The sequence below is a fragment of the Denticeps clupeoides genome, chromosome 19, assembly GCF_900700375.1.
Source record: "Denticeps clupeoides chromosome 19, fDenClu1.1, whole genome shotgun sequence".
NCBI classification, from domain to species: Eukaryota; Metazoa; Chordata; class Actinopteri; order Clupeiformes; family Denticipitidae; genus Denticeps; species Denticeps clupeoides.
In genome coordinates this window covers 9,415,756-9,437,342 of record NC_041725.1, presented here as the reverse complement: position 1 = coordinate 9,437,342, position 21,587 = coordinate 9,415,756, and the positions used below count along the sequence as shown (strand labels likewise).

At 40.6% G+C, this 21,587-nt stretch overlaps 1 protein-coding gene across 4 annotated transcripts in view; it reads left to right on the top strand.

The window, feature by feature from the left end:
- ryr1b (ryanodine receptor 1b (skeletal)) overlaps positions 1-21,587 on the top strand; it is a 57,290-nt gene that overhangs the window by 30,915 nt on the left and 4,788 nt on the right. The window contains exons 62-95 of one of the 4 annotated variants that reach the window (XM_028961910.1): positions 16-65; positions 747-807; positions 1,016-1,142; positions 1,227-1,335; positions 1,426-1,507; positions 1,588-1,718; positions 1,811-2,131; positions 2,915-3,155; positions 3,257-3,344; positions 3,714-3,806; positions 4,090-4,104; positions 6,251-6,421; positions 6,645-6,704; positions 6,798-6,932; positions 7,025-7,137; positions 7,594-7,690; positions 7,795-7,901; positions 7,994-8,045; positions 8,169-8,234; positions 10,771-10,870; positions 11,602-11,681; positions 11,789-11,865; positions 12,091-12,164; positions 13,210-13,227; positions 14,838-14,918; positions 15,021-15,109; positions 15,619-15,747; positions 15,879-15,983; positions 18,259-18,340; positions 18,423-19,726; positions 20,493-20,587; positions 20,697-20,865; positions 21,004-21,090; positions 21,283-21,540. In XM_028961910.1, coding sequence (XP_028817743.1) covers positions 16-65; positions 747-807; positions 1,016-1,142; positions 1,227-1,335; positions 1,426-1,507; positions 1,588-1,718; positions 1,811-2,131; positions 2,915-3,155; positions 3,257-3,344; positions 3,714-3,806; positions 4,090-4,104; positions 6,251-6,421; positions 6,645-6,704; positions 6,798-6,932; positions 7,025-7,137; positions 7,594-7,690; positions 7,795-7,901; positions 7,994-8,045; positions 8,169-8,234; positions 10,771-10,870; positions 11,602-11,681; positions 11,789-11,865; positions 12,091-12,164; positions 13,210-13,227; positions 14,838-14,918; positions 15,021-15,109; positions 15,619-15,747; positions 15,879-15,983; positions 18,259-18,340; positions 18,423-19,726; positions 20,493-20,587; positions 20,697-20,865; positions 21,004-21,090; positions 21,283-21,540 — 4,867 coding nt within the window. Of the gene's footprint in view, positions 1-15; positions 66-746; positions 808-1,015; positions 1,143-1,226; positions 1,336-1,425; positions 1,508-1,587; positions 1,719-1,810; positions 2,132-2,914; positions 3,156-3,256; positions 3,345-3,713; positions 3,807-4,089; positions 4,105-6,250; positions 6,422-6,644; positions 6,705-6,797; positions 6,933-7,024; positions 7,138-7,593; positions 7,691-7,794; positions 7,902-7,993; positions 8,046-8,168; positions 8,253-10,770; positions 10,871-11,601; positions 11,682-11,788; positions 11,866-12,090; positions 12,165-13,209; positions 13,228-14,837; positions 14,919-15,020; positions 15,110-15,618; positions 15,748-15,878; positions 15,984-18,258; positions 18,341-18,422; positions 19,727-20,492; positions 20,588-20,696; positions 20,866-21,003; positions 21,091-21,282; positions 21,541-21,587 lie in introns of all 4 variants that reach the window. The other 3 variants (XM_028961909.1, XM_028961912.1, XM_028961911.1) reach the window with 3 other exon arrangements.

The following is a 21,587-nucleotide window of genomic DNA, read 5'->3' as shown; positions in this document are numbered from 1 at the left end:
CCTTTTCTGCCTCAGTATCTTCTGTAAGTTGGCTGCTTTGGTGAGACACAGAGTTTCCCTGTTTGGTAAGGAGTCTGCATGAGGAGTCGATGATAGTGGATTCTTCACTAATTTCACTCATTCCCCTTTGTTTTTTATTTTTACTATATCAGTTCGGCTTTCTTCATATAAAATGTTACCCTAACCTCAACTCATTGTCTGTCTCTTCCTTTCCTCTCCTCTCTCCTTCTTTCTTTCTAGCTTTACTTATGAGCGGAGCTGTTTGTCTTTGCAGCACTTTATATTTTATACTCGCTGTTTTGCTTCTGCGGTGATCTCTTTTGCTTGTGATCACAGTAATTGCTGCGCTGCCATTAAGAGCCGGTAATGGTTTTAGTACACATCGCTGCCAGAGCATAGAATCTCACACTGGTAGACTGCATATGCTTATTTAGTATTTAGACATGGCAATAATCATTTTTGAATGTGCATTTATATATCTTAAAAATATAAATATATTATCAGTCAGATCCATGATGTAAATCCCAGTTTAAGATATACTAACAGCATAACTATACCTTATAAACATAAACTTATATTCTGTATAACATAAGTATTGTTTTTCATTCTTGTGCTGCTTTTATTTAAACATGAACTAAACTGGTACCAGGATTTGTGCAGCCGATCACAAATAACGTAAAATTGCTTGTGTGTAGCAGGTACACCATTAAAAACAATAATACCCAAATAACATGTGTCCTCTGCAGGAACGGATGCCTCTGCAGTGATTAACTGTCTACACATCTTGTCCCGCTCACTGGATGCAAGGTAACACTGGGGATGACCCCAGTACTTGTGCTCTTTATGCCTCATATAAAGTTAAAACAAAGTGATGACATTTTATACTTCATTCATGCAGGGTGCCTCTGCTAAAGAGCATTGGTTCATGCAGTTTGATATCAGTGTTTTTAATGATTCAGATTTAGATTAATGTTCATTTTTACTTCTTTTCTCATCTTTTGTCCCCCTTCTGCAGGACTGTGATGAAATCTGGCCCTGAGATTGTGAAAGCTGGCCTGCGCTCTTTCTTTGAGAGTGCTGCTGACGACATTGAGAAAATGGTGGAAAACCTTAAACTAGGAAAGGTCTCCAGCCGCAACCAGGTGAGGTTCACACCTTGCTTTAGCTTGCCTCATCTGCTATTTGTAGAATTTTCCTAAATTTTCTTCTCCCTCACCTTCTTTAAGGTGAAGGGTGTGTCCCAGAACATCAACTATACCACTATCGCTCTGCTGCCGGTGCTCACTACTTTCTTTGACCACGTTGCCCAACATCAGTTTGGCGACGATGTCATCTGTAAGTACATGAGAAAGGATTGTTCACATATTTTTCCTGGGATGTGTCGTAAGACTCCCTTTTTGTCCTCCATGTCTTTTTTCCTAACAGTGGATGACCTGCAGATTTCTTGCTACCGCATCATGTGCAGCATTTATTCACTTGGCACCGTCAAGACCCCACATGCAGAAAAGTGAGCATCCCACAATTGTCTTTGAAGGTGTGTCCATCCAGAAGAACACCACTGTTTAATATGCTGATGTCTGTCATCAGGCAGAGGCCGGCTCTTGGAGAATGTCTGGCTCATCTGGCTGCTGCTATGCCTGTGGCATACCTGGAGCCTGAGCTCAATGAATTCAATGCTTATTCAGTCTACACGACCAAGACACCCCGAGAGAGAAGCAGTTAGTAGATATATATATATATATATATTTACTCACATCACTCTGGTTTGGGTTATTCGCATGTAATTGCCATTATTTCATCTGCTTGCTAGTTCTGGGTCTTCCTAATGAGGTACAAGAGCTATGCCAGGATATCCCAGAACTGGATATCCTGATGAAGGAGATTGGGGACCTGGCCGAGTCAGGTGCTCGTTATACTGAGATGCCCCATGTGATCGAGATCACCCTTCCAATGCTGTGCAACTACTTGCCACGCTGGTGGGAGAGAGGCCCCGAAAACTTCCCTGAACAGGAAGGAGAGATCTGCACCTCGGTCACCTCCGAACAGCTGAACCAACTGTTGGGCAGCATAATGAAGATTGTGGTCAATAACCTGGGCATTGACGAGGCCTCCTGGATGAAGAGACTGGCTGGTGAGCTAATGCAGAATAAACTGGAATAGAGGTGGAATAGAGGACAAGAGAATGACGGAAATGGAAAAGGTACAGAACAGGCCAAAAGTTTGGCCACACCTTCTCATTCAATGTGTTTTCTTTATTTTCATGACCATTTACATTCTCACTGAAGGCATCAAAAGTTATGTACTTAATAGTTATGTACTATGTACATAATAGTTATGTACTATGTACATAATAGTTCTGTACTTAACAAAATAGCCGCCCTTTGCTCTGATTACTGCTTTGCACACTCTTGGCATTCTCTCGATGAGCTTCAAGAGGTCGTCACCTGAAATGGTTTTCCAACAGTCTTGAAGGAGTTCCCAGAGGTGTTTAGCACTTGTTGGCCCCTTTGCCTTCACTCTGCGGTCCAGCTCACCCCAAATCATCTCGATTGGGTTCAGGTCCGGTGACTGTGGAGGCCAGGTCTCCACTTTTTGTTAAGTACATAACTCCACATGTGTTCATTCATAGTTTTGATGCCTTCAGTGAGAATCTACCAATGTAAATGGTCATGAAAATAAAGAAAACACAATGAATGAGAAGGTGTGTCCAAACCTTTGGCCTGTACTGTATTTCCCTGTATGATAGTAAAAAAAAGGTAATTCCACGAAAATATCACATTTGGAGCCATCTACTGACATTGTGCAAATGTATGACAACAGACTGACTTATTTTAGAAAAAACATCGAATATTAATTTTTTTCAAATGTTTGTCTCAAATGTTTGAATCATATCTTCTGACTCTCCTATGCCCAGTCTTTGCTCAGCCCATTGTGAGCCGAGCCAAACCGGAGATGCTCAAGTCCCATTTTATTCCCACTATGGAGAAGCTGAAGAAGCGTGCGGGGAAGGTAGTGATAGAGGAAGAGCAGCTCCGCATGGAGGGGAAGACCGAGGTAGACAGTGAGGACGGCACCATCCGAGATGAGTTCGCTGTGCTCTGCAGGGACTTGTACGCCCTTTACCCATTGCTTATCCGCTATGTTGACAACAACAGGTACGGTTCTCGACTTCGAAGAACACTTGTGGATTGTGAAGAGTAATGTACACACATTCACCAAAGCAATTCTTTTAAGCAATTCCCTTTCTTTCAAACAGGGCACGGTGGTTGACCTGCCCAGATCCCGACGCTGAGGATCTCTTCAGAATGGTGGGAGAGGTCTTCATATTCTGGTCCAAATCTCATGTAAGTCACTTTAGCCTAAAGGTTTGAAAGGGCTACAAATTCATATTGTTATAAGATATATTATAGATACTATATATATGTAAAATTATACTTCATGTAACTGGAGGGAAAAGGTATTATTTAAAAATAAATGTTTCATGTTAATTTCCCATTTCGTGAAATTTGAAATGTTTTGTAATAATTTTAAATTAATGGTATAATTTACGAATTCCCCAAAAATATGTAACCAGCATATTCTGATTGTCATTGAATAATCTGTTTTTTTGTATGAATATACCATTAAATGTTAAAGTTCAAGGAATCCTGCACACAAACCTGCCTACTTCCTGCACGCAACGTATGCTACTTTGTATCCCTTATTCACCGCAGAACTTCAAGAGAGAGGAGCAGAACTTTGTAGTGATGAACGAGATCAACAATATGTCCTTCCTCACTGCAGACAGTAAAAGCAAGATGACCAAGGTGAGAGAGAGAGAGAGACTGGTTGACATGATTATTTCATCAAAGCAAATTAATAGATAAGAGCATTGGTTTTGAATGTAGCTTTTCATAAAGATATTGTTTCATGTTTTTAGATCTGTTCCACGTATTATATATCATGTTTAGAGGGTATGTGTGTCTTTGAGTCTGTGTGTTTGGGTGCGTGTGTGTGGGTGAGTGCAGCTGCAGGATTTACAGGTTGAGAGTGTTAGGTGTTAACGGCGATGTCTCTCTTCTGTTTCGGTGTGGACGTGGGGGCCTTTAGGCTGGGGACGGAGAGGTCAGAATACGTTCCTGCACGAAAGCTGTGCTGTCCGCATGGCACCGCAACTCGCGCTTTTCATCAAACTCCCACACACACTGGCTAGAGCTACATGCATATACACCACAAGCACACAGTCCACAGACACATAAAAAGCACAGCGTCACACGGTCTTCATCCTGCTGCACATGCACACCACACATAGAGATAAATATTCCTTTGCCAATGACCATTATTGTCACACTCAAAATGCACGGCCAGTGTGTGAGGAGGGGTTGGGGGAGGTTTGATGAAAGCTCTCAGCTCTACTGTCAGGCCCCATGGCACTCAGCCCAGCAGACCCTCTTTCGTATCTGCTGTCCCGAGTCCCATTGTCCAGCTACTGAGTTTGATGGGTCTGAGTCAGTAGGGTTTTGTTTGGCGTAGGTCCTCTTTTCTTTTGAGGCTTGACTGTTAGTCTTTTTATCAGTGGACTGGTTCGAGATGCAGAAGCAAAGTTCTCTCTTAGTACCCAATCTCTCAGCTATTTTTTTTTTCTTCACAGTCATCATTCCCCCTGTGAACATTGTTTAAGCCTTCAGGGACTAATGTTGAATAGGAAGAATTGAGAGAAATTTTCACATACATTTAGATATACATTGATTATAACCTAATTTCAGTGCTAACCACATCTCCCACCATCTAATTCACTTAAACCACTGAAACCATCTTACTGAGTCTGTAGAGTGGATGCCGTGATAGACTTACTGTATTTTGGTGATGCCACTCTCACAAAATAGTCTTATCCTAATAGCTTATGATGAATGAATAATGAATAAATGCATTTTTTAATGGAGAGATAATTTACTAGTCAGCAGCTTGGACCCAAAGACAATGACTGGCTCCTGTTCTGTGGATCATCCATTACTGTACGGTTCACTGTTATGTCCTCACCTTGGGTCCTCTCAATGCCTCTCTATTGTGCTCTCTACCTTTCTCTCTCATACCCACACATACTCAGATCAAATCAAATGTCCAACTTTTCAGACACACACATACACACAATCAGTGGGCAAAGAGAGGCTATTTTGGGAGGAGACAACAGTCAGTAATGAGTGTCTACATCAACAGGGGAGTAGGGGAATGCTGGGGAATGAGTAATATAGACAGAGCAGCAGAGTACTGGGATGATGGGGCTACACCAGTGAGTTGTGCTGAGGGGTGGGGGTTTGCCCAGTGTCCGGTATTGCTGCATTACTAACAGTAGGATTGCTTTTGGTGTGTGTATTTAGCTGGGCAGATTTCCCATGGTGTCTGTCCTCTCTGAGGTGGACCAGTGCTAACAACCTCAGGCCAAAGCTGCACATTTTGTGACACCAGTTGTGACTGAATTCCAAGCCACAGAGTGTGTAGTTTTAGATTCTGGTGTTTGCTGTCTAAGCATGGTGTTGTTTTTTTCTTTTGTAGGTGGTTGGAAATAATGCAAAGTCACAATTCTGATACTGAATAAATCATACACCACACAGACTCTTCCCTTTAACACATAAAATATTACCTGACTGATTACCCATCATCTAGTCAAATTAAAAACAGGACATACTGACTGATTATTATTTAGCCCCCGAACTTTCAGGTTTTTTATTTTCCTTTAAGCTTATACAGATAACGGTTTAAAGAATGCTTTGGAAATCCAAGTGTTTTGGATATCACTACACTAACACTAATTGAAATTTCAGATATTGGTTTGCATAACCTGTAAAAAAACAGCAACTTAAAAATTGGATAACTTTTTGGACCTTATTTTAAGTTAAGTAGTGACCCTGTACATGTTTTATGTTCTGTTGATGATTAAAAGAGAAGTAATGACCCCCATTCAGGAGCCTGGACTTCTTAGCCTGAGGGTGTTACGGAGATGGGTGCCAAATAAGACTCGCCTTAAATGGATTATGAAAGAGATTTTGTTTTCATCAAAACATTGTTTCATTTTTTTTCATCAATATCTGAAATGTATTTTTGGTGTATATATTCTATACATAAACACACACATTATTTAAGGTAAGTGCTTATTTTTAAAGTTGTATATAGAATAGGTTATAGAATATTTTTAATATATTATTGCTATATTCATATTGGAGTGCCCCATCCACTGAACCTTTGGTGGTTCTGACGGCTGTTTTTTGAACAGGGTGGAGGCTCTGATGTAGAACGTGGAAAGAAGAAGCGCCGTGGGGACCGCTATTCTGTGCAGACCTCGCTTATTGTGGCTGCTCTGAAGAAGCTTCTCCCCATTGGCCTCAACATGTGCTCTCCTGCTGATCAGGAGCTTATCAACCTGGCCAAAGTCCGCTACTCACTGGTACTGTGGTGCAAAGCCAATGGAATACATCAAATGGTCTACATCAAAGCCCCATTTAGATCCATTTTACCCTTAATTAAAATAATTTTTATGTTGTTAACATCGCTGACATTGCTGTGAAATGTTTACTTTTGTCGAGATAAAGTTTTTGTGATCATTACTATCACTGTGATTCTGCATGAGTTTTGTGGTCTACTTACGTGTGGTTTCGTCCCCATCACAGAAAGACACAGATGAGGAAGTGAGAGAGTTCCTGCACAACAACCTTCATCTCCAGGGCAAGGTGTGGCCATGTTGTTACAGCACATATCTCTAATTGACTGTGTGGGATGTATTTTGACGCCCATAATTAAGTGGGAGGTATTCCCGTTGAAAGGTGGAGGACCCCTCCATGCGCTGGCAGATGGCTCTGTACAAGGAGACTTCTGGTAAGGCAGAGGACGCGGAGAACCCAGAGAAGGTGGTCAAGAGGGTTCAGGAAGTGTCCGCTGTCCTCTACCATATTGAAGTGGTGAGTGAGATCATTGATAGATGGTGCACAACTCACAGCTTCATTATGTCAGATATCCTCATCCATCACTTTTCACTGTCCTGTCCTGGCAGACGGAGCATCCATTCAAATCGAAGAAGATGGTGTGGCACAAGCTGCTGTCCAAACAACGTCGCAGGGCTGTGGTTGCATGTTTCAGGATGACCCCTCTCTACAATATTCCCAGGTAAACTAGCACACCTGAATAGCATAGTAATATAGTAATACAATATTTTTAATTAATTAACATTTTGCTATACATAAGAAAAAATTAAATTTTGTATTACTACTTCCATTACTAGTTAAGTTATACAGTCAGGGAGAAATTATTTGATCCCCTGCAGATTTTGTAAGTTTGCCCACTAACAAAGAAATGATCAGTTTATAATTTTAATGGTTTATTTGAACACTGAGAGACAGAACAATAAAACAAAACAATGCATTTCAAAATAACTTAATTTGCAGTATTTGATTCCTTTGCAAAACCTGCTTTAGTACTTGGTGGCAAAACGTTTGTTGGCTATCAGAGAGGCCAGATGTTTCTTGTAGTTGGCCATAAATTTTGCACATATCTCCCCCTCTCCTTTGTTGATTCCCTGACAGTTTCATGAACATATGTTTCTTGTTGTTTTATCACAACCAGGCACAGGGGATCAAACATGTTCCTGGGTGGCTACAAGCGCAACTGGTTAGAAAATGAAGGATACTCCTTTGAAGATAAGATGATTGATGACCTGTCGGTATGCCTGAAGTTGTATTCTGCTACTTTTATCTGTATAAAATGCAGTAGTGAAGCAGTAGTCCAAAAATGATCCCATCCTGTATCACTTACACAAATTTACAGAAAGCCACAGAGGCCGAGGAAGAGGAAGAGGAAGAGACTGAGGCAAAACCGGACCCCCTCCACCAACTCATTCTACATTTCAGCCGAACTGCTCTCACAGAGAAAACGTTAGAAAACTATACAGTAATATGTAATTGGCCTAGACTTAGATCAATTGTTTATGTTTCTCAGTCCTCTACTCCTCTTCTCTTTGCTACAGAAAGCTTGATGTAGACCATCTGTACATGTCATATGCAGATATTATGGCAAAGGTAATCTCACCTGTTCTTAACTGTGTTGAGCTCTAACTGTGTATAGCCACAGTTAGAGCTCAACACTATGTTTTAGATTTTGGTACTGTGCTTCTTTGTAACACCAACCTCTGTCTTTGGCAGAGCTGCCACATTGGTGAGGAATCGGAAGGGGGAGAGGAGGAGGGGGGCGAGGAGCCATCCTTTGAGGTGCGACAGACAGAGATGGTATGGGGGGTCCAGGGGCTGGGGACAGGGTAGCCACCGGAGCATCATCTCAACGCATCGAGTGTCAACACGTACCACTGCACCCTGCACACTCCTGCCCAGCCCAGTTTTAAAATTGTTTCGACAGTTGTCCCCTCCCTGTCATCTATCTATCTATCTATCTATCTATCTATCTATCTATCTATCTATCTATCTATCTATCTATCTATCTATCTATCTATCTATCTATCTATCTATCTATCTATCTATCTATCTATCTATCTATGCCTCCCACTGTGATTGTCTGACTCGTGCACTCCTTTGCTGGATTCTGTCATGTAGTCTCTGTCCTGGTATTGACTCTGTGTACCTCGTCTACATTGCATGACTTGAGTGAGTGCAGAGAGTTGGTGCCCAAAAACACAGCAAAAGATAAGAATCAGGACATGACTTCATTGGATGTATATTATAGTTCTGATCACAAGTTAAGTCTGAACCTGATGAACTGACCATGTGAATCTAATTGAGTCTAGTTGTGGAACATGATCTGACAGTGATCTAATGGTAAAGGTGTGAAGGTGGGTGTCGTCGGTTAAAGGTCAGAGCAGACATTTCATTTCATTGATTTTTGTTAGAGGACTGCAATAGTTTTTGTGTAGCAATGTAGTTCAGTAACCTTACATTTTAAAGAAGTGGCAAAATTGAAAATTGTTGCACTCTAAGAAAGTTTTTCTAAGCTGGGTAACTATTGCCATTGTGTGTGTAGTTCACCACTCCTATATAATATTAAAGTAACAGACAGAGAAAACAGTGTTGCCAAGTCTTGTGAAAGAAACACAAAAACAGGTCTGTGATTTCTTAATGTAATTTTTACAAACATGAATTGACATTAAACTCTCTGAAGGTTAAATACAATTTGCCTTTCGAATGTGACCTGATAGATCATCTTGAGTATTGAATTGAAAAACCTAATTGAACAAAACAAAGCATATATGTTTTGAGTCACATGTTAATATAGCATATTAATATATAAAAAATTATGAAATCATCTAATGATTTCAAAACTTGCTTAGAACAACAAAACCTGGCAACTCTGACTTATATTTTTGCGTAATAATTAATAAGTTTTCCAGTATCAGTTCCACCTCTCTTACCTCATAATGATACTTGTCTGGTCCAATTGTTTCTGTACCAAGAATGCAGTCATGGTATTTGCATTAGTACTGGTTTCCCACTCACATACTGACCCCTCTAAACATTCACCAGTTGGACTCGTCTGTTAACTGTTCTGTTTGTAGCCCCACGTCTCTCCGTGCTTCTCCCATGTCTAGGTTTTGATTTGAATCCTTTGTTGACCAGACTCTGTACTCACCAAGGACTACAGTAAAAGCCTGCACAGTCAACCAGACAATCCCTCTCAAACAACCATTCCTTTATCATTCAAATCCCTAAACATTCACACACACACACACACACACACACACACACACACACACACACACACACATACATATATACATACACAGACACACACACACACACACCTTCAGAGTATCTGTACATAAAGCTCCCCCAGTCCTCTGTGGGAGGGGAGGGTGGTCGGGGGTTAGAATGCTTAGGTACGTTTTATGGGGGTTCCTGGGATAATGTGTGGTGGTGGTGGTGTGTGGGGGGGTGCTCCTGTACAATGTCTTTCACAGTCAGCCAGATTTGAACACAATTATGGTAAAATGTATATGAATTGCATATAGGGTCTTTGGTAGAGATCGAGCAGCAATCAGGTGATGAGAATGAATTTTTGGTCACGGTGAGCACTAGGTCATGGTACCACAGCACAGCAATGGCCAGCAAGCGCAGGTTTGTTTTGCTGTAGTCTAACGTTTGCTCCACTCTTGCAAACGTGAGTGGAATAACGACACTGTCACTAATACAACTCATGTTTGGGGGAGATGACTGAGTGATGTGAGTGTGTGAATATGTCCTTAAGTGTGGTATATGTTACTTTAAATAGAATCAGATTTATTCAAGCTCTAGTCACAATCAATTTTGAATTATCCTTAATATACAGCTCATACTAATAAAAATAAAACCAGTTTAATTCTGGAGTTATGTACAGGAACACTGACTCTAAACTTAACTCTAAATGAGCACAGATACTAGGCCAGACAGGAGACTGCTGCAATTCATTATGATTTGCAGAATGAATGTCACATATTATATTATTACACTTATCTTCTTCCACCTAATTTAGCATTCTTTAGCAAGTTATAAGCATGTTGTGTTAGAACAGAATTGTCAAAATTTAAAATGTTTTTTTTAATTAATATTTAAGAATATCTTGTTACAATTATTATCTTCAGAGATTTAATTAGTGTTTATAGGACTCCCTAATCAAGCACGCCTAAACAGCTTGTCTTGTGGAGCTATGCATATGTGTGTTTGTGTGGTTATGTGTGTGACTGCTGACTGAATGCAGGGGGCAGTGCCAACGCTCTTGACCCCATGACAGCAAGTACTGTTCTTTCTGGCCACCCTGTAGGAGAAGGAGATGGAGAAACAGAGGCTTCTGTACCAGCAGTCCAGACTCCATGCCCGCGGAGCTGCTGAGATGGTGCTGCAGATGATTAGTGCCTGCAAAGGTTCCCATTATTTACACGCCTAGAGCTGCTACACCACCGATGTCCACATCTAGCTATTTGTTTGTCCGTCTGTCTGTCAGTCTATCTACCTACCTAACAACCTAAGTACTTACCTACCTACCTACCAACCTACCCCGTCCATACGAGAATATTTTCCATCTGATCTGGCTTTGCGTTCACTTGGAGACGGCGTTTCAGGGGACCCAGAAAGTAATTTTCTAAAGAGGAGTCAAGAGTGAATTTCTCTGACATATTAGCCTAACCTCAGACTTGACCTATAACCCCAAAAACGTCATACATACAACAATGGCAGATAACAGAACCTTATAAAGAAATCCTACCTTCGGTGCACATTTCTAATGAAAAGACAAGGGTGGGGAACAATGGTGTGTTCTGTCTGTTTAACACACCTTAGAGGAGAACTAGACGTGAAACAAGGAGAGCACTTTGGGTGAAACCAGGGGAGTTACAGCGCCAATGCCAGGCGTGTTCTTTGTGTCTTCATGTGAATGACAACATTTCAGATAATGCTCCCGTGTGGGCCGTGTTTTTTAGAAACCAAAAACCTGTTTTAGAGAAAAACTTAATTGTATGGATGGCCCATGGTCTTTGCCTCCCGCTGTGTCCCCATGCCTAATACTCCAACATCACACATACGGTCATTCACAACTGTACCCAGATTTCTTATGCAGATATCACATTCCCTTGAGCATGAATTGTGCTGTATTTAGGTGAGACAGGAGTCATGGTGTCTTCCACACTCAAGCTGGGCATCTCCATCCTCAACGGAGGCAACAGTGACGTTCAGCAGGTCAGAGTTGCCTACCTGACCCTATAGTATAATGCCCTACCAGTGTTCTTCTCATTTCCTGTCTTACTTCTTCCATTTTCCCCCATCCCACATTCCTTCTCTTATAGAGAATGCTGGATTACCTGAAGGACAAAAAGGATGTTGGCTTTTTCCTGAGCCTGCAGGCACTAATGCAGACCTGCAGGTCAGTACATGCATCCCCCATTTTAAGTTAAGAAAATCTTACATTTACAGAATTTGGCAGAATTTTTGTGTCACATATGAAAGCATTGGAATGATAAAAGAAGTTACTGGTATTTTTGTATTTTGCAGCAGTTCCTGTCATATCTTATGAGAATAAAAATGTTGACATGGCATTTTGTCTTTGGAGACTATTGTGTCATTAGGAGGGTTTTTAATTTTTTTCCAGCGTTCTGGATCTGAACGCCTTTGAGAGACAGAACAAGGCAGAGGGGCTTGGTATGGTATCAGAGGAAGGCACAAGTAAGTGGCCAATTTTGGCTCAGTTACTGCACTTCAGTGAAATTGGCTCTGAGTGTAAATCATGAGAAATAGGAGAGTACTCATATTCTCATGTTTTATTTGGGCATTCAGTATTTGCTCTGCCCCTTAATCTATCATTTATTTATATAGATTAGACCTGGTTGATTTTGCCCTTTGCAGTTTAACTCTAAATTAAAGTCATATACTAACATAAAAGTATATGATGCTGAGGAAACTTCAGCTGAATGCCCTGCTGTTTACATATTTAGTACTGAATCAGTACTAAAAAAGACACACTGGGTCCAACTATTGCAAATACTTGCAGACATCCCAAGTGAAAGTGAAGCATGGGACTTTTCAGGACCAGTTTATTCTAAAACATATATATCATGTTGAGACAACACATTCATAATGTCCTCAATGATTGGATAATAAATGACAAGTAATGTTCTACTCCAAACTGAAAAGATTAAATCTGTTACAATCAAAATTCAGACAAGACCACACTTTATGGAATAGAAACTGTATTTTAACTAAGTTATTTTACCATTATAAGGCTTGCATAGAAGTTGCCATCAGATCTGCACAAAATCTTTTTACTTTAAATTCAAATTTTAATTTGTGTAAGAATAGTGAAAAAAACACATGTTGTATAGCTTCCTTTAACTGTCGACAAACTGGAAGTAGTAGGGTGGTTGGTTAATCTCCTTACACAGAATGTAATGATCAATATAAATCACTCAATGTTAAAGTTCAAACTGATTTCCAGGACACTTGGGATGTCTGCATCCCAAACTTGAATTTGTGGCATTTGGAATTTTCAATATTTGGAATAGTGATTTGTGTGCGTGAACATGTGAACATGTTAGCCATGCTCAGGAAATCGTTCATCTATTCATTTTTCCAGTGGCTGAACTGTAGAAAATCTCCAACTCTCTTGTCTTTCTCTCTCTTCTTTCTGTCTTTCTCCCTTCCCTGCCACCACCATTCCACCATCCCAACCCCTTTATTCCTCTCTTTTGTTCACTCCTCTGACATTTTTCAGATTTGAAGCTAGAACGTGGTAAATAATACCAGTCTGTGCAATATCTTTCTTCCCTTCTGTCCCACCTCTCCTGTCCCTTCTTACTTTCCAGATCTTTTTTTATTGAGATACCTTTTTGTGAAGCCAATCTGCATTTCATTTCGCACTCAAGGAACACAGTCCAAAATGTTACAGCCACTGCAGACAAGCAATCATGTGAAGTCAGTCATGATTGGTTTGTTGTCTGGGCCATAAAATGCAGTATATGGAACATTTCTGGAACGTATTGCTCTTTGAGTGCATCATTCAGATCTACTGTAACTCCAGCTCTCATTGGCTGATGGTCGAGGCTCTTACTCTGGAGCTCTGGTCTAGCCTGAAATGAATTGCAGCCTATAGGTTTTTATCTGATCAATTTAATCTTACAGTGTTATTTGAACACATTTTTGAAAAAGAGATGCAGCCATAGTCTAATTCAGCAAATTCTCTATCTGTCCTGTGGGAGCTAATAATAACCAACACTTTGTCCGCATGTAATTTAGATACTTACAGAGACATACACATGTATTAGTTATGGTAGACTATAACCTAGATATACATATATATATTTGCTTGCTGATGTACTACTTTAGATTTAATTAATCTATAAATTAATGTTATTATAATTCCTTGTACTGCTGTTTATATAATATAATTTAGAAAAACGCTGACCAGTTGATGATTGCAGTAATACTGTTAACTTAGTTTTTGTTGTATGTCTGTGTAATATAGTATGTGTTGTGTTCACATGTATCACTTGATCAATGTGTAATATTTGTGTTCACAACCAACATACTGATGTATTTATTTTTTTGTATTTGTCTGTGTTTAAAATGGTCCTTTTGACGAACTGTTCAATGCCGGTACTGTTGTAGTGTTTGTTTGTGTGTAACATCTTCAATCCCACATCAAGATTCAGGGCAGCAGAAATCTTTTAGCATGACCACAGGCCTTTAATCACCCAGTCCATCAGTTAACTGAGATGTCCACCCCACATTTATTTTCCCACGCAGGGTGGAGTTTATGGAGTGCAGTAGATCTGTCCTGCATGAGTGTATTCATATATGTGTGTGTATGTTGCTGGTGTGGTTGCTAAACATTCATGGCCATTTTTCTGTATTTATATGTCTGTCTCAGTCTGTTCATCACATTATATTTGATTTTATTCAAATATCAGTGTTTCGTTGTCTTCTGTGGTACCAACCGGTGAGTGTTGGTCATTCCACTGTGTATCTGTGTGTGTGTATGTTACTCTTTTCGTCTTCCTGTCTTTATATATGTATGCTTGTTGCTCTCCCGCTCTGTCTGAGCAGACTGACACACAGACAGGCAGACACACAAGAGATAGTGATGACCACTGACTCACTAATGAAGAGGGGGTAGTCCACACAAACACACACTCTTACCCTTAAACATTTGCATTATCATTTGACTCATTAATGCACTCACATGCACGCAGACAGTAACTCAAAATTTACAGTTTAATATGGAAGCTAGGCTAACAAAGCTTACATTTCAATCTATTTGTTAACACACTAAGTCACTCTCTCTGCTGTTTTAATAATAATAATTCAATTTTAATCATTAAAATCCCACTGTCTTATGCTCAGATGAGAAAGTGATGGCAGATGACGAATTTACCTGTGACCTCTTCCGCTTCCTTCAGCTGCTTTGTGAAGGCCACAATAATGGTGAGTTTTTTTTTTTTGTTAATCCATCCATGAGCATGGATTACTGTTCTGTATGTAGGCTTAATTTTGTGTGAAACACTTCTTCTTGTGGTTTCATGACAGATTTCCAGAACTATCTGCGCACTCAGACTGGTAGCACCACAACCATTAACATCATCATATGCACTGTGGACTACCTGCTCCGGCTTCAGGTCAGACTGATTGCATCGTCACACTGTTCAGATTTTACCACAGAGAGGTTTCTGTTCAGTATTTCTCTTTCATTGTAATGATACTCCCCGTTGTCCAGCATCAGCAGGGCGCGATTACCGGTCCCGGGTCTCTGAGTGCAGGCCCCGTCCCTTCTCAATTGCCTACACCAGCGTTCCGGGTCCGGTCTTGCGAATCTGTCAGTGTCGCAGTGTGTGTGTGCTGTGAGTGTGAGTATGTCAGGTTGGTGTTGTGTAAGGTGTGTAGACATTGTGTGTTTGGTGGGCTGCGGTTTTGGTCGTGGTCTTGGTTATGTGTAATGTTGTGTCATGTGTTACGATCATGTGGTGTGCGAGAGTGGAGTGTCCCTGTGAGAGAGAGACCTTTCCTTTTCCTATTTCCACTTCCCCTTTCCCAAAGTAGAGCCCTATATTTTTGTCCCGTATAACAATAAACCTCCAGCTCGGTTCTCCCCTTGGAGTTTCGACATTCATCATCCTTTCCCTGACAGGAATCCATCAGTGACTTCTACTGGTACTACTCCGGCAAGGACATTATTGATGAGCCTGGAAAGAGGAATTTCTCCAAAGCCATGAATGTTGCCAAACAGATCTTCAACAGCCTCACAGAGTACATCCAGGTGAGAAAGACCTCTTCTTTGGAAATCCTTTAGAAACTGTCGTTATTACATTGCAGTTGTGTCAAGAGTTCAGCCAATGACAAGTTCTCCCTCTGACATTTTGTTAAGCTCTGTACCCTTTTTGCCTGCAGGGTCCTTGCACTGGTAATCAGCAGTCTTTGGCCCACAGCAGGTTATGGGATGCTGTTGTGGGTTTCCTGCACGTGTTTGCACATATGATGATGAAGCTGGCACAGGTAAGAGAGAGAAACAAACAGATCTGCTTCATAAATGTGGTTCAGGTTGACTTTACTGAAGTATTTATGTATTTTTACTGGTCTCTGGAATGACATTTTATTAGGCAAGTGAATCGAGCAGTCTGTTTCAAGCTCTTTAGACAATATTTTTACTTTCACCCTTTAAAGTTGTACAATCCAGTTGTGCAATCACAATTTCATTCATGCAAGTATAACTGACTTTTAATAGTGAAATAGGTAGTAATACAAATATTAATGATGTAATTTTTTTCTCATGGCTTCTTCAGTCTACAGTATGTATTTGAAATCTATTATTATATTCATAGAGGTGATGTTAACTGTTTTCCCTATACCCTTCCTGTGTGGGACCCTTTAGTATCTTGCTTCTCCTTCTTGCCCACAATGTTATTTCAGCAGTTTCATGATGGTATGTTGGTATTAAATATGGTTAGTTTCCACCTAAAATAAAACATGTATGCATGGAGGAGGCCTACTATTGCTCATCTGCTGATTGGAAATTGATTGGTCAATACTAGTCAAGTGCACAGCATTTCACTAGAATTTAAACTATGGATAGTACACTGATTCATCAGTGATTGACTGACATGCTGTAATATTTCAGAGGTTTTCTTTACGAAGAATATTGCCGTCACCTGACAATATGTTAGCCTGTTCACAATACAAAGGGTACAGTTCTATTTAAAAAAAATAGTACTGTACCCTTTGTACCATACTTTCAGTATGGATTTGACTGTAAGGGATGAGATAGAATAAGAATTAACATCTGAGAGCAAGCGGGAGAAACAGTTTCCATAAGACTATTTCTTACACCTTTTCTAACTATATTTCAGTTGGATACTTACTAAAAGTGTAGCAATATGATGCAAAAATGTCATTCACCTGCCTAAATATTACCCCTTTAAACCTTCAATAATACAACTTTAATGTTTTTTTTTCAAAGTGTATGTGTATAAAGTGTAGCATGTTTATGTTTTGAATTAACAATGCTTAGTATGTACGGTGTGTCTTTTTAACAACTTCCTGTTTAACATTTTCTTTTTCCACGTATTGGTGCTTCAGCCTGATTGCTGCTATAACTATATGGCTCAGTATGTCTAATGGTCAGAAAACACTGATGAGTTGATTAATTTAGCCAGTGGTCTTACCACAGCTGCTTAAATTCATTGCTTCCTTTCCCAGAAACAGTCAGTTGACTTAATTCAGGCAGTTTTACACTAGCAGTAAGAGTAAGTGGAAGAATACATTGGGGAGCTGGGTGCAGAGGCTGGTTTGTCCTTAAAAAATCCACCTTAAGTGCAAGGGGGAAGTGCACAAATAAAAAATAGCGATCAAATGTTGATGACATTCGTGTTTTGGTGTGTAACCCTGCCAGATGCACCCTGATCCTGGACCCCGAAATGGAGTAAGGAACTGCCTCACATTCTGCTACCATATCATGCTTAGCTCTTTCAAGCTGCTTTGACATAGCCATCTCGGATATTTTTTCCCCACGTCTTTTTGTCGGCAGTCATTTTTTCATTATTAGATTGCTGCACTTTTTATGGAGGCAACTATTTTAAAACACATTTTACTTTGTATAATATGAATAGAGGCTATGTCAATTAAAAACTTGCCAGAAACTTGACTTGCTGCATATAATATGTATACAAGTTTACAAGTAACAAGAATACCAGTTTAAACCATTTTTTGTTGTAGGCAACATTTAGATTTTCGTTTTCCATTGTTGTTTTTTCTTGCTTTTGAGGGGGTCCCATCATGCTCTAGCTGGTATGTTGCTTCAGTTGCCTTGAACCACGCCCCCAGGATCTACACATTTGTGAAGGGCTACTAAAAAATGTTAACAGGCCGAATGTACCATATGCCACCACTTTGCAAATGGAACAGACGGCTTAGACCTTTAATCCCCCTGTGCTTTCCCCTCGCTTGCTGGTCTGCTTATGCATCTGTAACAGTAAGATTTCAATTTGTGTGGCTTACCGTTTAAATGGTATGTCTGTTGATTGCTATTGCAAACCAAGGACCATTTCTGGAGTAGAACACAATCAGAGGTAAGGTGATCACTGACTAACTTTAGAAAGACCTCGGGTTTGACATTGATTAGGACATTGATTAAAGAACATCTGTTCTTTAGTTTGAAGTTGTAAGTAATTGCTTAATTTCATTAGCAGTTTATAGGATGTAGGTAATAACCCTGTTGTATCAGGTCATTCAATCTTTGGGATTTGTTTTTCTCTGCACTTGTCACTTATTTCAGGACTCAAGTCAGATTGGCCTTCTGAAAGAGCTTCTGGATCTTCAGAAAGACATGGTGGTCATGCTTTTGTCCCTCCTTGAAGGTTAGATGTTCATGGTATTTACTGTAGTTGAAGTTTTTACAAAAGGTTTCTGGATATGAAATTTAGTGTCCTTGTTTTTTAGGAAATGTTGTCAATGGTACTATTGCTCGTCAGATGGTGGACATGTTGGTTGAGTCATCCAGTAATGTGGAGATGATCCTCAAGTTCTTTGACATGTTCCTCAAGCTGAAGGACATTGTAGCTTCTGATGCATTTATGGACTATGTGACAGACCCTCGTGGCCTTATCTCAAAGAAGGACTTCTCCAAGGCAATGGACAGTCAGAAGCAGTACACACCCTCTGAGATCCAGTTCCTGCTCTCCTGCTCGGAGGCTGATGAGAATGAAATGATCAACTTTGAGGAATTTGCTGACCGTTTCCAGGAGCCTGCTAAGGACATTGGCTTTAATATTGCTGTGCTGCTTACCAACTTGTCAGAACATGTTCCACATGACACACGCCTGCAGAACTTCCTAGAGCAGGCTGAAAGTGTACTGAACTATTTCCGTCCATTCCTGGGTCGTATTGAGATCATGGGAGCCAGCAGGAAGATTGAGCGTATCTACTTTGAGATCAGTGAGGCCAACCGGAACCAGTGGGAAATGCCTCAGGTGCGGGAGTCCAAGAGGCAGTTCATCTTTGATGTTGTTAATGAGGGTTGTGAGTCGGAGAAGATGGAAATGTTTGTCAACTTCTGTGAAGACACCATCTTTGAAATGAACATAGCCTCACAGATCTCTGAGCAGGAAGGCGATGGGAATGAAGATGAGGATGATGAGGAAGAAGAGGAAGGTGGTGGAAATGGAGTTGAGGGAGAAGGGGAAGAGGCCAGTGGAGAAGGTGCACCACCTGAATCTAGTTCAGCCTTTGCTGACTTTATCAAAAGCATGGTGAACTTCTTCAGAATGTTCACCTTCCGTAACCTCCGAAGACGATACCGAAAGCTGAGGAAAATGACGATTAAGGAGATGGTCGTCGGACTGGCCACATTCTTCTGGACCATCTTCATGGGGATACTTCACTTAATCTACAGTGTGTGCCGTGGCTTGTTTATGCTCATATGGAATTCCCTCTTTGGTGGAGGCCTGGTGGAAGGTGCTAAGAAGATGACTGTGACAGAGATCCTGGCCAGCATGCCTGACCCGACGCAGGACGAGGTGCATGGAGACCTGCCACCTGAGCCTGGTGCCAGGAAGGTGCAGGAGACTGGTGGAGGCGCAGAGGAGGATGTGCCTGTTGGAGAGGAAGAGGAGGAAGATGGGAAGGAAACCGAGGGAGGAGGTCGACCTGGCTTTGATACACCTGGTGGTCTTGGAGACATGGGGGATACCGAAGAGCAGGAACCTCCTACACCTGAAGGATCTCCTCTGCTGAAAAGGAAATTGGTAAGACTCAGCAGGAAGTCTTGCAAAAGGCCTATTTACATGCATGAAATTTTCTAGATCTTCCAGGCATAGAGACTGACTTTTTGTTGTTAGGACCTTTCGGTTCGTACCTTTACTGCTTTACTCTCAGCTCACCTAATTAAATTGTTTGCCTTCAATAGTTTGTGATAATAGTTTATGATCATTTTAATGAAATATTTAAATATTATTTCGCCAAGAGTTAAAGTTAATAAATTTGTTTTTTAAGCAAAAGACCTACGTTTGACATTTTTATAACTGATAAATTAAATGAAAATGGACCCAATGAATCCAATACTCAGCTTCACACATTAGCATAATAAATCAGGTATTCTTTGTGTGTAGATGAACAACAAGTATGAACATCAGATATGGACTACGAATCACTGATGTCATTACGATATCACTCTGGACATGAGTGTCTGCTAAATGTCATAAATGTAAATTCAATACATATCAGCTATGTAGTAAGTTGGGTTTGAACATGTGATTATGTGGTCGTCTGGTTCATAGGCGGGTGTGTTACCCATTAAGCTACTACAGACAGAGAAATGGAAGTACCACTGTGTACCTACATGGGTACAGATGCTTGTCGCTGGGGCAGTACTATTGTATCCTGTGTACCTCTGTGTGCACCACTATACTAATACCTTTACAATCGTGAAACTGGAGCAAATAGCCATTTTGCTTTATCAAAAAAAAAACAGTTAGTTCATTCGCAAGTTTTCTGATTTTCTTATTCATGCAGATAGAAGAAGGAGTAGAAGGAGAGGAGGTGGAAGAGGAGGCAGAAGCTCCAGCAGAGGAAACTGAGATGAAACCTCCAGAAACAGAGAAGGCTGAGTGAGTTGCCTCAATTGTCTCTCTTTCTGTGTTCTAATAATGGTCTGATTAATACTGCATGCTATTATGAGTCCAAAATATTGCACTTCTTGTTTATCATTTACCTCAGTGCGGAAAACGGAGAGAAGACAGAGAAGGAGGCCGAGGCACAACCAGAGAAAGAGGAACCAGTGGAGGAAGAGAAAATAGTGAAGACACAAGCCAAGAAGGAGAAGAAAACTGCAGGAGAGGGCTTTGAACTCTGGAACGAGCTTGAAGTCCAGAGAATCAAATTCATGGTAGTTTTCAGATACAATGATTAGTATTGAAAACCTTAAAAAGACAACAACTGATTAGATAATAGAAAATGAGCATTTTCAATATGCAAAAAAGGTATTTGTTTTTGTTTTAATGGGTATGGTTTGTCTTTCTCCCAGAACTACCTCTCGCGCAACTTCTACAACCTGCGTTTCCTGGCTCTGTTTATTGCCTTTGCTCTCAACTTTATCCTGCTCTTCTACAAGGTGGTTATACATATAATAAAATGCTACTTTTTATCAAACACAATGAAATGGATGCCTATTTAAGATCCAAATCCTATAATTATTTGTGTGTTAGCAGACTTGATCAATAATTTAGTTTCTTTTAACAACAGAAAACATATCAAGCTCCCATATTGTAATAATTGTACTGACTTGCATGTGTGTGTGTTGCAGGTGTCAGACAGTCCTCCAGGTGAAGAAGAATTTGAAGGCTCTGCCCTGTTTGAGGGCTCAGCACTCTTTGAGGGCTCTGGAGGTGAGGATGAAGGCTCGGGAATGGAGGATGCTGGAGGGGAGGAGGAGGAGGACGAGGGGTTTGTGTACTACTTCTTGGAGGAGAGCACTGGCTACATGGAACCAGCGATGTTCTTTTTTGCTGTTGTGCACACCATCATCTCCTTCCTCTGCATCATTGGCTACAACTGTCTCAAGGTCAGAGTTTTGAAAATTCAATGAATGCCATGGCCTTTTATAAAACT